At 42.1% G+C, this 14,628-nt stretch overlaps 1 protein-coding gene across 2 annotated transcripts in view; it reads left to right on the top strand.

The window, feature by feature from the left end:
• Positions 1 to 13,967, top strand: part of Frmpd2 (FERM and PDZ domain containing 2) — a 96,299-nt gene extending 82,332 nt beyond the window's left edge. For both annotated transcript variants that reach the window (XM_076834959.1, XM_076834960.1), the window contains 4 exons: positions 971 to 1,185; positions 3,465 to 3,563; positions 7,239 to 7,582; positions 13,919 to 13,967. In XM_076834959.1, coding sequence (XP_076691074.1) covers positions 971 to 1,185; positions 3,465 to 3,563; positions 7,239 to 7,582; positions 13,919 to 13,967 — 707 coding nt within the window. The remainder of the gene's footprint in view (positions 1 to 970; positions 1,186 to 3,464; positions 3,564 to 7,238; positions 7,583 to 13,918) is intronic.
• Positions 13,968 to 14,628: the final 661 nt, after the last annotated feature.

Raw genomic sequence — 14,628 nt, 5'->3', positions numbered from 1 at the left:
GCCACACATGGCATTAGGTTATTAGGCTATTTGGCCTAATCAAATAGATAAAATACATACTGGATTTTGAAGATTTAGTTCATAAGAAGAATGCAAAATATATCATTAATATTTTTTTCATATTGATTATATGTTGAAATGATATTTTAGATGTGCAGATGGTACCTAACTTTTGATGGCTTCACTTACAATTTTTCAACTTTACGATAGTGCAAAAGCAGCATTCAGTAGAAACTATACCCTCAGCTTTGAAGTTTGACCTTTAATGGGGTTGGTCATGCAAGATATGCAGACAATCAACTCTGGAGATGGTAGGCAGCTGTCATGCTCAGGAGGGGAAACAATGGATGTTCTGCTGAGTGATATGCTGTTTAGCTAGGATGCACCGTAGGTTACTTTTGATATTTTCAGTTTATAAGGGGTTTGTCAGGATATAATATCATCATAAATTGAGGATCATCTGTGTTGAGTTGAATAAAATATATGATTAAGATTTTAATTATATTTGTTTCCTTTTACATGTTTTTGGAACCAGGGATTGAACCCAGGGGTGCTTAACCACTGAGCCATATATCCAGACCTTTTTTTGTTTTATTTTGAGACAGGGTCTCACTAAATTGCTTAAGGCCTTGCTGAGTTGCTGAGGCTGAACTTGAACTTGCAATCCTCCTGCCTCAGCCTCCTGAGCCACTGAGATTACAGGTGTGCACTGCCACCCCTGCTTACTTTTTTCTTAATGTACCTATTTGAAAGCTTTGAAATGACACTGTGGTTTATATTTGAGCTCATATTACATCTCTATTGGGCAGCACTGGTCTATAATAGGCATAATAGACTCTGTCATGAAAATTAGCATGTGAAATCTTTTAGTGCAAGTCAGAAATAATTCATTACCTTGACAATTTGCATTTTGAAGCTTATCAATTGTAACCTACTGAAAGATTTATTTCTATCAATGTTTCAAATGCAGGTCTTAAGTTTGAAGTCAAATTGAAAAAGAATATCAATGGTTTGGGATTCAGTTTTGTGCAGATGGAGAGAGAAAACTGCAGCCACCGCAAGAATGATCTCGTGAGGATCAAGCGGCTCTTTCCAGGGCAACCAGCTGAGGAACATGGGGCCATCGCAGTCGGTGACATTATCCTGGCAGTCAATGGAAGGCCCACAGAAGGCCTTGTCTTCCAGGTGCTGGGGCCTTTGAAGACCACAGTTATGTGTGCAGGCTGACATCAGCCATCATTCTTTCAGTGCCCCAATGCCACCCCTGCAGGGAGTACGCAGGCTCTTGAAATTCACACCTATAGCCTGGACTGATCACACAGAAAGCATTCCCACATTTAATTTTCTGTCTCAGTTTCTAAATCTCTGACCTTAAGGAAGCCTTGCTTCTCATTAGGTTCATCAGTGAAACTGAACATGAAATTCTGGAACCGTGTGTGAGACGGGAGGGACTAGAGTGGGTGCCTTTCTGCTCTCTTCCCCTGAATTTATAGTTTTTGACATATAATATAACACTGATTATCCTGCCTGTGATAAAATGGAATGAGAGAGAGAGAGAGAGAGAGAGAGAGAGAGAGAGAGAGACAGAGAAGAGGATTTTTCTTAATTCCCATAGCATAGATCTCAATCAAATGTTGTCTAAGTTAATCAGGGTCCTGCAAGAAACTGAGAAAATGGAGTCATTTGTGGAGAGTTTAGTAATGTGTGGGCAGGTTGTTGGGAAGTTGGGGGAGAGTGTAGCAGACTGAGGACTAGGGCTCGTCATAGTGGGGTACATTTCCCACTCTCCCAAGCCCAAAGGGGATGGGGAAGGAGCAATTACCTAAGCCCAGAAACTGCCAGAGTGGGTGAAGAGGACTCACTGGCACAACGTTAGCGGAGGGAAGGAACCATCTTGTGGCAACCCCATGGAGAGGAAGTCAAGAACCAACATTGACCTCCCTCTCCTCCCTGTCCCTGGTCTCTGCCTGTGCTCCTTTGGTTGAGTCCAACAGGGAGCCTCATGCAGCCCACACAAGTGGGTTCCAGGAGCCCAGAGTAGGAAGGTAGAAAGTGGAGATCAGCTCTGGGAGGGGCCAGGAGGGGTGTGGAGTCTGCAGAACAGAGTGTGCTTAGGTGGGGAGGTCTCAGCTTCATTCATCCATCCTCTGACTGAAACCTGTACTCTGAGACTGAAGACATGGGGGAGAGGAGTTCATATAGTCTCAGAGATCAGGTGGAAATGGGACAGCTCAGGAAACAAAAGTGACTACAGACAATAAAGGGCATATCTGGGCACAGTGGCACAAGTCTTTACTCCCAGGAACTCGGGAGACTGAGGCAGGAGGATTGCAAATTCAAGGCTGGCCTCAGTAGTGCCTCTGGGTTCATTCCCTAGTACAAATAAAATAAAATAAAATAAAATAAAATAAAATAAAATAAAATAAAGAGTTGTGAGAGTTGAAAGCCCATCCTGTTTCAGCTTCTCTAGGGAAGAAGTGCATCCTGTGGAAGTCCTCGGTGGCTGAAGTGGGAGGCTGTGGAACATCTGGATCATTGGTTCTTAAGCAGAAATGCATTTGTCTCTCAGGGGATATTTGGCTTTGCACAGAGATGTTTATAATTATCACAAGTGACAGGTGGTGCTGGCATCCTGTGAATAGAAACCAGAGATGCTGCTAAACATCATTCAATATATAGGACATGTGTCTCAGCAAAGAATGACCCACTTGACTCCCCAGTACTGCAAACCCCCTCCCAAATAAAACCCTCCAGAATTATTCAGCCTAAAATGCTAATAGTACTAGGAGACTGACAAATCCTAGCCTCGATAGGAAATAGGGGCTGTTAACATCCTTGTGTCATGGGCAGGGTGTAGGTGGCTTAGAGCATAGGTTCAGCATGGTGGGAGCTTAGGATGTGGGTGGAGAGGGGAGAAAGAATATGGAGAAGTAGCTGGGGAGAGAGGCAATGGCAGATGAGAACAGTGTGCTCTGTGTTTGGGACAAGCCAGGGAGGTGGTACAGTAGCAGGAAAACTTGGCCATTTCTGCACTTTGGAAAGACTGCTTGGGCCATTCAGAGGAAGGCAAGTGGGAGACACTGGAGAAGGCAGGTGGGAGACATGGGAGAAGTCAGGAATCAAAGTGGGCCATTGCAATATCACAGGTGAGAGGTTCCCAGGGTCCCAGCAAGCCATGGCAGGAAGCTCAGAGCCAGTGTCATGCTTTGGAAGTCTAGGTAGTGGGACTAGCTCCCCACCTAGCCTCTGTGCATTGCCCTTGTGGGCCCCACAGCCACACTGTCCTTGTCTTCTTGCCCTTTGAGACGTCAGGCCCACAGTGGTGTTCTTCAAACTTCTCTGGAGCCATGAAACAGATCAAGGTCGGGGAAGTGGCAGCCCTTCAGTCACAGTGGGGAATATAGAGGAGAAGCTCCCTAGAGATTCCAGCCCCAAATCTGACTGTGACCCTGGGTTTCTCATAGGAGGTGCTCCATTTACTGCGAGGGGCACCACAGGAAGTCACACTCCTCCTTTGCCGACCCCCTCCAGGTGTGCTGCCTGAGATGGAGCAGGGATGGCAGGTAAGATGCTGTGGACTCTACTCTCTTTACCTGGCTCCCAAAGTTACCTGGTCATAAAGTCTTTTCCCTGTATGGTGGTCCTAAGAAGCACATTGCTACTTGTAGGAGGATTCACCACCACCTCCTTCCACTGGGGGAAGAAAATAAGTAGCTCACAAGCATCAGGGAGTCACCTTCCTCCTTCTGCTTCTGCTTCTCATGATGCTGAGGTCTTCTTGTACATGTTTATACATTTAGACTTTGGCTGGGAACCTTCTAAGGACAAGCTTTTTGGTAGACTGATCATCAGAGAATGGAGGAAGAAACAAAGAGAATACACATAAATAAGGAATTAAGTGGAAAATAGGATGTATGCCTGCCCTCCTAAAGCAGGAAAGCATGAGGTTCTCCTAAGGCATGTGTGATCTAGTACAAAGAAAAGAGCCACTGGAATCAGGGAAAGCCAAAATTTTTACCTTGATGCTTATGTTAGAGAAACAGTACCACACACACACACACACACACACACACACACACACACACACTCACACACACACACACACACATGCAAGAAAGAAAGACATTTATTTTAAGGGATTGGAATGTTGGTGGCTATCCAGCCCAAGTTCTACAGGGCCAGCCAAAACAGGCTGGGGCCTCAGGGAAGAGTGCATGAGGAAGTCCAGCTCCAGGAGAGTTGGAGGCAGAAGTCCCTTTTATCAGGGTAGGGGCAGGAGGTGACCTTTACCCTCAATGCCTTCATCTGGTTGGATAAAGCTCCACATTATGGAGGGTAATCTATTTTACTCAAATTCTATAGATTTAAATGTTAAGCACATCTGAAAAATATCCTCACAGCAATAACTAGACTGGTGTTTGATCAAATATCTGGTTTTGTGGGCAAGCTAACGTGAAATTCCCCATTGCTCTGTCCCCTGTAGAGTCCTAGGAAACAAACTCTTAGGCAGGTATTTGAGTGCAGGAGGCTTATGGGTCCTTCCCTCTGGGACATCATCTGTGAGGAAGAGGTCAATATGGTGCAGCTGCAAAAACAGGCCTCAGTGATCCCCTTAGATCTCTCCTGAATTTCACTCTGCTTTAACCAGCAGTGGGATGTGGGCTGGTCCAGGGAGGGGGCCTAACTTTGGCTGAGGGAGCTCAGCAGTAGTTCCTGACATTGTATAAAAATCAGTTTTTGGTAGCCTGTAAAGATGTTTATAGTGGGAGGGAGGGGAAAAATGGATGGGGAGGAATATTGGCTAAATTACATTATTATATTGTGTGCATATACAAATATGTAAAATCAAATAGCATCAGTATATATGACCATAAGGCACCAATTAAGAACGTGGATAAAAAAGATATTTATAGCATATCAAATGAAGAGGTCTATTAAACAGTAGTTTGTGGCACATAAGTATGAGGTCAGGACTGGAAAAACTGAATTTGGAATTGTTAGCATATAGCCATCACAGAATGGTTTAAAGTGGTGGGGACAACATTAGGAAAGTCAAGAAGAGGACTGAGAAGTCAGCACCAGTCTTCAACACTGAAAGGTCTGGTTCAGAGAGATGAGGCAGCAAATGAGACTGAGAAGAAGGCCTGAGAAGTGCTAAGAGAACCACACAAGAGTGTGATTGACAGCAAACTCCACGTATGTAGGGTAAATAAGTAAGGAACCTTCCAATAAGGAGGAAGGGACCAGAAGTCTTGAGTGCCCATTTGTCATCTGCAGTCACACATCTCACATTGGCGTGGTCAGAGGCTCAGAAGCATCTGTGAAGTCCATGAGTCATTTCACTAGAAACTGGAATTTAGATGAACTGTCTGCAGGTGGAGTGGAGTGGACTTCTACATGCACTCTTCCTAGAGATGGAGGTGGAGAGGGATGAGAGGAAGGAGCATAGGGGAGTTCTTTGGTTTTATGGGAGCAAAAATGGGATAGAGTCCTTTGACTCTAGGCAGAGTCAAAGGAAAAGTGAGAGCATGGTGGTGGGAAGAGGAGTGACAGTGATAATTAAAGAGCAGCAGATCCTGGACTGGAAGCCTTGAAGAGTGGAAGGACTGCGGGAGAGAGTGTCTGAGGACTGGGAACAGGAAGGAGAGTGAGGGTTAAAAAGATCTTGAAGGTCCCCCCAAAGAATACAAAACTGTGATAACTGTTCTTTCTTTTCATTTTTTTCTCATCTATTTTAATTTTTGATTTTTGGTACATCCATTATAATGTGCAAGTCTATCCATGTTACAGTGTTTCTGATTAATAAGTAATAAACGTGCACCTCTCATTGTGGGGATATAGACAGTCAGAATGGCAGGGAATCCTCAGGGGTGGGTGATAGAGGTAAGGACAGGTCTGTGAGCTCAGCCAGTGTACTCACTGGGATGTAGACTATGGATTAGAAGTGCTGATCTAATTTTCAGGCAAAGGTGAAGTCACGACTGTCATACAGTTATAAACATGAGCACCTGTTAAAGATTTTCTTTAACTCATTCAAAGAGGAAACTAGGCAGATGTTAAAACTGATTCAAGAGAGATTTCAAAGAACAACACATTTATTCATAGAGTTGTAAAATAGCTCAAAGGCCATGAATGTGGCTAGAATCAAATGACTCAGAAGGTTGTGCTATGCGTGGTCTTCTAGAAACACAGACTGTCTTTCTATAGAAGGTTGAGTAATGGTAACAAGTCATAGCAGGTTTTCAAAATAAGAACCTAAAAAGCCAACAGAGGTGCAAGCAATAGAGGTGGATCAAGTCATGTTTGGAGAAGAGGGGTTGAGATCCAAGAAAGAGCCTTATGCTAGAAGGCAGAGAAAACTCTTTTCTTATTGGAAAGTAAGATAAAACGTCACTTTTTTAGTTTTTCTCCTATTTTCATTTTGTCTAAATATTGCAAATACTGTAGTACTCCCTTCTTCAGAAGAGATATGTTTCAAAATCCCCAAGGGATGCCTAAAACCATGTATAGTGCCAACTCCTGTATATCCCATCCCCTCATATGACCTGCAGCACATAGTGCTAGAGTTAATCTGTCCTTCCATCTTTTATGTCCTGATGCCTTTTTGCATCACTACTCTTGTGCCTTTTGGCCAGTATTAAGTAAAATAAGGGTTATTTGAACAGAAGCACTACAATACCCTAATAATTGATCTGTGACCAAGATAGCTACTGAGTAACTAATGGGCAGGTAATGTATACAGCATGGATACATAGGACAGAGATGATTCATGGCTTGGGCAGGTTGGAGCAGAATAGTTTGAGATTTCATCATCCTATTGAGAATGGTGTGCACTTTAAAAGTTATGAATTATTTGTTTTTAGTATTTTCTATTGATATTTTTAAACCCTAGCAATGACAATGAAGCCATGGATAAAGTGGTGTGTGTGTGTGTGTGTGTGTGTGTGTGTTTGTAATGAATTTCTCATTATAAAATAATCAGAGCTCACATTTATTGAGTGTTTTCACTGTCCCTACACTAAGGTGCTAGGGATAGGACTGAGTTTGTTGCTGTGGTTCAGGAGGAGTAAGTGGGAAAGCTTGGATCTTGATGGAGGGGTCTAACCCCAAGGTCTATCTTTTAACTGCTCTGACCTACAATCATGAAAAAAAAGCCTTTTATTTCTCAAAGAGGCAAATTTTAGAGTTTTCTCAGTGTGCACCATGGAACCAGTAATCATTAGCATTTCTTTTAATAGATATCTGCACTCTCAGCAGACAAAGAACTCACCAGGGCAACATGTAGTGACTCAGAACACAGCCCCAGCCTGGACCAAGAAGACAGATGGAGGGACAGTGCCTCCCTGGATGCAGGGGAAGGCCTGAATCTCAGGCCAGAGTCTTTTTACAAGGCCACCAATGAGGCACAAGGAGGCCAAGACAGAGAGAAACTATGGGCTGGGTCCTTGACACGTCCTCTGGAGTCCCATCCTCATTTATGTAAACTTCACCAAGAAATGGAGCCACCAATATTGGCTACCTCATTGGAAAATGATTTGAGGCAAAATTGCTATTCTGTGTGTGATATCAGGAGACTTGAAAGGTAAGACTCATGACATTTACAGACATTTTGTAAATTGCATGTATTTCATTATAATCAAGCAATCAGTAACTAGGTTCAGATGCTTATTGTGTCCAGTATTGTTCTAGACATTTGGAAGGGAAGCAGAAAGAAGAGGAGCATAGTTTTTGTAACCACAGCTTGTGAGATTTGGGGGAAGCAATCCACCTAGTCCAAGATTGTCCCCAGTATATCCTGGAGAGCACAAAAGGCAGCCTCGGGTTTTCACAAAACTTTGTCCTATATCATTCATAGCCTTGTAAAACCTCTAATAGTGGTAAGAAATTCTTGCAATATAATTCTTTATTATCCACACCACCTTTAAAAAATACATCTACATTTTTACAAACAGAGTAAAATTTTCATGTTAATAGCCATTTTTGTTCCTATCCATCCCTAAGTATTTCTAGTTTACTACTGTTCTCATGAAACACACATCTTTAGTTCGATAAGTATTTATTATATACCCAAAGTTCTAGGGGCAGAGAGTGGAGTTCAAATGCAAGGGGGCAATTACTGCTTCTAGGTGTTTGCCAACTCAATGCCTATGCACCCAACAGGCAAATAGCAAAGAGCAGTAGTTTGTGTTTGACACTATATAAATGCATTGAGATTAAATTGCTCTAATTTATGGTCATCCTAGACGAGAGACACGAGTAGATAAATAGGACTAGCTGCTGATATGAAGAATAGTAAGCCCTTCATATGTGTGGGTTCTGCATTGTGGATTCAACCAACTATAGATTGCAAATATTTGTAAAAATTGCATTTGTACTGAACATACACAGATTTTTTTTTTTAGTCATTAATCTTAAACAGTATGATAACAACTATTTACATAACATTTCCACTGAGTTAGGTATTATGAATAATCTAGAGATGATTTAAGTATGTGGAAGGATGTGTAGGCTATACTCAGATATCTACTACATTTTATATAAGGGGATCCAACATCTGGGGATTTGGGCATTTGATGGGGGGGGTGGCTCTCTGAAACCAACCCACTATGTATATTGAGGCTCCACTATATGAAGCAGCAATAAGCATACAATTAGGCCTTATGAGAGATGTGACAAACAGGGTCCAGGCACACATTCCCTCAAAGCAACCTGATGCAATTTTTTAAAGAACAGTGTGTCAACCAAACAAAACCTAACTAGCTTACAAAGTAGAACAGGGTGGGCAAGCACATTAATCAGTGATACTAGTTTCAATTGTTTGATAATGAACATATAAACCCATGTGTATTTACAGTTCCTTACAATTGCTTTCTAGGCAGTAATTTATATACTTGATAAAATCATAAAAAGAATAACCTATGGAGATATATCCAAGGACAATCATTGACATGCTCTTGTAGGACATACAAGAATTCTACCTCCTATAGGCATGGGGCTACTATTTTGAATTATTAAAAATCTTATATCCAGATAATTCAGGGTGATAAACCCTGTCATCTGGTTTCTAGAGTAGTTCTGAATTTACATGTAAGCCCAGATATAGAATTACCATGTGCCTTTAACCCAATATTGTTGATAGTTACTAAAAATGCTATTTTCAAACTAATTTTCAAACAGTCAATACTTCATTCACAGTGTCATAGAATATCAGATTATTCCATATAAAGATGATCTAACCTAAACTCATTCTCCTTGCTAGAATCTGTTCTATAACACTCCACAAGAACAGGACCCAGCTTTTGTTTGAATATCTCCAGGAATGCAGAACTGGTTACCTCTTGAAGTGACCCATTTGAATATCATAGAGTTGTTGATCACAAAGTGCTTCATTTTATCAAGATGAAATATATTTCTTTATTTCTTCTACTTGAAAATTCTGACGCTCATCTCCTCTTATCCTTTTCTCATTAATTTAATTTTATTTTTTACAAGAAACATCATATTATTTTGTTTTTCTGATTAAATTTGGCTTTCTGTCCCTGCTTACAAGGGCATACCAGATGTCCAAAATCTGTCATTCTTAGAGGGGGTTGCCTTTTTAGAATCACACAAGAGTCCCAAATGGCTTGTCCAGAATGTTCTAGTAGAGCCTCTGCACTCACTTGGTTTCCACCCTTTGCTGATTGCCCTGGCCCATGTGGTGCACACAGCCATGGCAGGCAGCCTCAGTGTTTTCAGCTCTGCTCCCTCCATAGCCCTCACCTTCTCCTTGCACTTGCCTCTTGGTGATGGTTCTGGCATTGTTTTTTTCTTATTTTCGTTCTCCCCCCACAGGAACCTTTTCTCCTCTCTGAAAGAAAAACTCAAATCATGACAGCTTTTCCTCCAACAGTGCATTAGCTCACATTTAATGCACAAATAGCTAGTGACTGCCCCCTACCGGAATGAAAATGTGGCACAAGCCCAGCAATCACAAGGCAGTTCTTTCAACTCCTGAGAAGGATGGGAATTAAAAATTCCAAAATAAGACTGTGGTTCTTTGTGGATCCACTTAGAAATATCTTCAGTTTTGATGTGGCTGTGCCAGGCCAACTGCCTCTTTGTTTCTGGTATCTATGGGTCAAACTTTCTGCAGTTTACAACAACAACAACAACAAAATCACAAACTTCTAGATCACATATCTCGGTTTTAGTTTTACTACTTACTAGTGTGCCTGGAGAGGTGATGTCCCTGAGCTGGAGGCGTCCCCGTTATGAACAAAGATCACAACCATTGCACAGGACATGTGCAGATCAAAAGAAATCACACATCACAGTACTTGGCACAGAGTAGGGACTCAGCACAAGTCTGTATTCTTTCCCTTTCTAGCTAAAGGACAGGCTTTGTAAATTGAAATTCCCTGCAAACTACCAGAACTTACCATCTACTGGGTGGCTACTTCTTAACCCGAGATGCCTTCCAGCACCTCAGAAAACTCAGAATGTCACAGAAAAGATTAGATTTCATTTTTCCTTCTTTGTTCTCTTCATTCTGTGTTCAGAGATTTTTATCATGTAGTCATGGATCTTTGTAAGCACAACATCAGAAAGCAGTGCAGTCCATTTTCACAGAGGATTGTAGGGATTCTGTATCTATTAGGGGCAGGGCTTGGCTGGGGAAGCATTTGCATCTTTTAAAAAATTTGTTCTAATTAGTTATACATGACAATAGAATGCATTTTGACATATAGTACACAAATGGAGCACAACTTCTCATTCCTTTGTCTGTACATGGTGCAGAATCACTCCAGTAGTGTAATCATACATGTATATAAGGTAATCATGTCTGTCTCATTCTACTGTCCTTTCCATCCCCACAGTCCCACCCCTCCCCTCACACATCTGCATATTATTCAGGGTTAGTTTCTAAGGTTTGGACATAAGGTGAAAATCACATTAAGTTATTTTGCCCTTGAATATCACTTTGGAAGATATGATGTTATGTGCTTCCTTAGTGTGGGAGCAGAACACTTCTTTGTTTGAGCCCCAATGCAGTCTGGAGGCTTGCATCTGTGGGCCATACTCTATGCGAACTATCTTCAAATCCTGGGTTATAGGAACTGAGACTGAACCTCAGACATGGAGGATTCCCTTCTCCCACTCAATGTGTACTTCGGGGCTTACACTCATTGGGTGAGGAGTTAGACACAGCAAAATGTTTGAGGTTCTCTCTTTCTCTCTCTTTCCTCCCTCTCTCATGTAGCACATGTAGTTGAATTGATGTAAGTAAAATGCATGTAAGTTGAGCAAATGCCATTTTGTAAAATGATAAATTTTTATGGCCATTTAAGAAGCAAAAAAGAAAAAAAAAAGCTAGGTACAGTGGCATATACCTGTGATCCCAGAAAATTGGAAGGCAGAGGCAGGAGAATAATAAGTTTGAGGCCAACTTTGTCAATTTAGTGAGACTCTGTGTCTAAGGGAATAAAGAGCTGGAGATATAGCTCAGTTGTAGAGCAACCCTGAATTCAGTCCCCAGTATTGCTAAATGAATGAATGAATGAAAAGCAAAATAAAGCAGAAGTCCTTGAAATGAACCCAAAGTGACTCTACGATGCCTTCTGTGAGAGGGCACTGCTCTTGGAATAGTAAGAATAATTAGCAGGCTCAAGGAGCTGCCAGGCCAGCTGTGACAAGAGTAGCTTATGGGGGATGAATCAGCCAATGAACAGAGCAGGGCTATCATGCCTACACTTCATTGAGAGTGTGATTGAGGGGAGTGAGTGAGGCACAAGCCCCGCTAGGACCAGCAGTAGTCTAACAGAGCGGAGCCCACAGCAGGCTCTCAGCACTTACAAGAACCCCTCCCACCAAGACATACCTCTCTGACAACTCCAAAATATTGATCTCCATCTCAAATTTATCATTTGAGCTTCAAATACAGCACTCCATTAGAACTCTCTACTTGATGTCTTAGAAACATTGCAAACCTGACTTGCCAAATGTTAAAGGAGTGAAGACCCAGAGCTCCCATAAGCATCACTAGGACTAACAGGACATGCGAATCAGACCTAATACTGGAAAGCTAGAGAAAAAGCTAGAGAAAAGGCTGAAGTTTACATGAAGAGATACAAAATTTAACTTTTTGTAAGATTAACCACAAGTAAATAGAACAATTATATTGTTCTATTTGTAGCTTTTTTATTTCTATTGTAGCTTCTTATTTCAAATCTGAAATGCTATCTTCTAATTTGTCTTCCTCAAAGATGGAGATGATTTTGGTAATCCAGATCTTTGAAGAACATCATCTGTCTATGGAAACTGGGCTTGGTGTCTTATCTCTACAAATAACCTATCATGAGCTGAATCTCCAGAATAATTTAACTGACCTCAGAGCTAAATTAGGATTCTTATTCATAGAAATAGCTGCTAAAGAGCTGCAGGATCTTGGTGGGACCCTGTCTGCTTGCATGGAAGAGAGATGGTTGGGCAGAGGGAGCCCAGGGTGGATCTCTAGATCTTCTTTTAGGTACCATGTATCTATCAAAGACTCCTTTTGGATAGCTTGGTAGATAGGAACAAAGGTAGGAGCATTCAAGTTCACTAAATATACCTGGGGGTGAGCAGAGAACTCTGAACACATTGACCCCTTCCGTTGCTTCATGGGAGTCCTGCTACATTCTCCCTGGAGGTCTTAAACTGGCTTCAGGCCTCAGTGAAGAACTCTGACCCTGTACCTCGTCTGTCCACCTGCCAAAACACCTGGCCTTGCTCTACTGTCTTTATCAAATTCCTCAGATCTCCAAGTCTTGCCCTTTCTAAGCAATAGGCTCCACCTTGGGGCACACACCAGCCTTTTTGTGCCTCTTCTTTCCTTGTTCACCCTTTCCTATGCCCATGGTGGAGTTCAAGGTCAGATCTGCAAGAGTAGCTTGAGTGTGTGCAGAAGAGTGGAAGCAACGGCTGTATTTCTTCATAACGTAGAGCAGAATGAGGACTAGGATCTCTCCATGGGGACCACCAAGACCTATCTGGAAAGGTTGATAGCCTTCTAGGTCTATGTCTAGGCAGGATCAGAAGCTGGAGCCTCAAATCAAAGCTAGACTCCTTATCTGAAGGGATAGAGCAAGAAAGGTGGTAAAGGTGTGGTATGGACTTTCAGAAGGCTCTATTGGTTGGGGGGCAGCAGCTTCGTGCCCCCTCAGGGTAGGGAGTTTGGCCTGGGCCAGCATGGGCAGCAGTCTAATTTTCCTGGATGTTCTTATGTTTATATGTGATTCGGACTACTATTTTTAAGTTTTTTATAAAACATTTTTTCCTCCACACATTCAGCAATTTTTACTTTTCTTCCTCATCCCACTCTCCAGCATTTTTTTTTCCAGCCAGGCATACTCCTGTAATCCCAGCAACTAGAGAGGCTGAGGCAGGAGGATCCCATGTTTGAGGCCAGCCTCAGCAACTTGGGGGAGACCCTCTCTCAAAAATAAAGAGGATTGGGGATGTAGTTCATTGGTAAAGGGGCCCAGGGGTTTAATCCCTAGTACCAAAACCAAAAAGAAAACGAAAGCTTTTGGTCACCTTGAAAGTGAATGTTTCTCTGTAGTCCGTGCAAAATACAGTTTTTTTTTTCTATATACACAAGTGTGCTTGCATTTACATGGAATTCACTGCCGCATATGCCCTGTAGCTTCTATGAGCAGAAATGATGTCCTTTTCACAGCAAAATCAGGTTGTGACAGATCCTTTCTGGGTGTTCGGGGTTTGTAGCCATTGGTAAGTGCTACAGCTGAATTTAAGAGAGTCAATGTGGGAAACGAGAAGGGAGGGAAGGGACACATAACAAAGCCAATCTATTGGGGAAGGAGGCTGAGAAAAGAGGATTTGTGTACTTGGTGAAACAAACTAACAAACAAATTAAATCTCTATGCTTTTCTCTTAGATTTTCCTTCTCATCCTCTCTAACCAGACTTGCAACAGATATTTTCTGAGCACCTTCTCTGCATGTCTGCAGTGCTGTGCAAAGTTCCCTGCTGTCTGCCTGGACTGTTCTTTCTAATCATGGCATGTGTGGCAATATTGGGGTAGTCCCTGGAAGGCTCATTCTTTCGCCGTTGAGTCTGCAACATCAGATAATGAGTTTTACTGCTTCCTATGTCCTTCTAAGACAGTGAGTAAATGTCACTCCAGCTGGCTGCCTCTCGAAATAGGCACTTTTATTCAGCAGTCAGAAAAGGACCTCATATATGCAGAAAGTGCTTTGAAGGTCCCCTGCTTGAGTCACTCCCAGTCTCCTTTGTTGGCTCTTCCATGTAATCCCTCTGCTGAAATCACAATCATCATAATAGTCGTAATAATAGCATCTTTCACTGACTGAAAACTCACCCTGTGCCAGGATCCATGGAAGATATATACCAAAATTATTTAATTTAAACATCCTAACAATCCTATAAATTTGTTGACTTTCCAGTTTTTGCAATGAGAATATTAAAGTTCCAGAGAAATTAATAAACTCTGTTTATCGTGTGAAAAGTTGATCCTAGAACTGAGTCATAGTGCTGCTCTCAATGCTCTGTCCTCTGTCAAGTCCCGTGTGGCCTCCGGGGCTTGGTAAGCTGTCCCCTGCTCATGAAACACTCAGCTGCTTCTACC

The sequence above is a fragment of the Callospermophilus lateralis genome, chromosome 15 (genome assembly GCF_048772815.1).
Source record: "Callospermophilus lateralis isolate mCalLat2 chromosome 15, mCalLat2.hap1, whole genome shotgun sequence".
In the NCBI taxonomy this organism is placed as follows: Eukaryota; Metazoa; Chordata; class Mammalia; order Rodentia; family Sciuridae; genus Callospermophilus; species Callospermophilus lateralis.
This window is presented reverse-complemented; position numbering and strand designations above follow the sequence as displayed.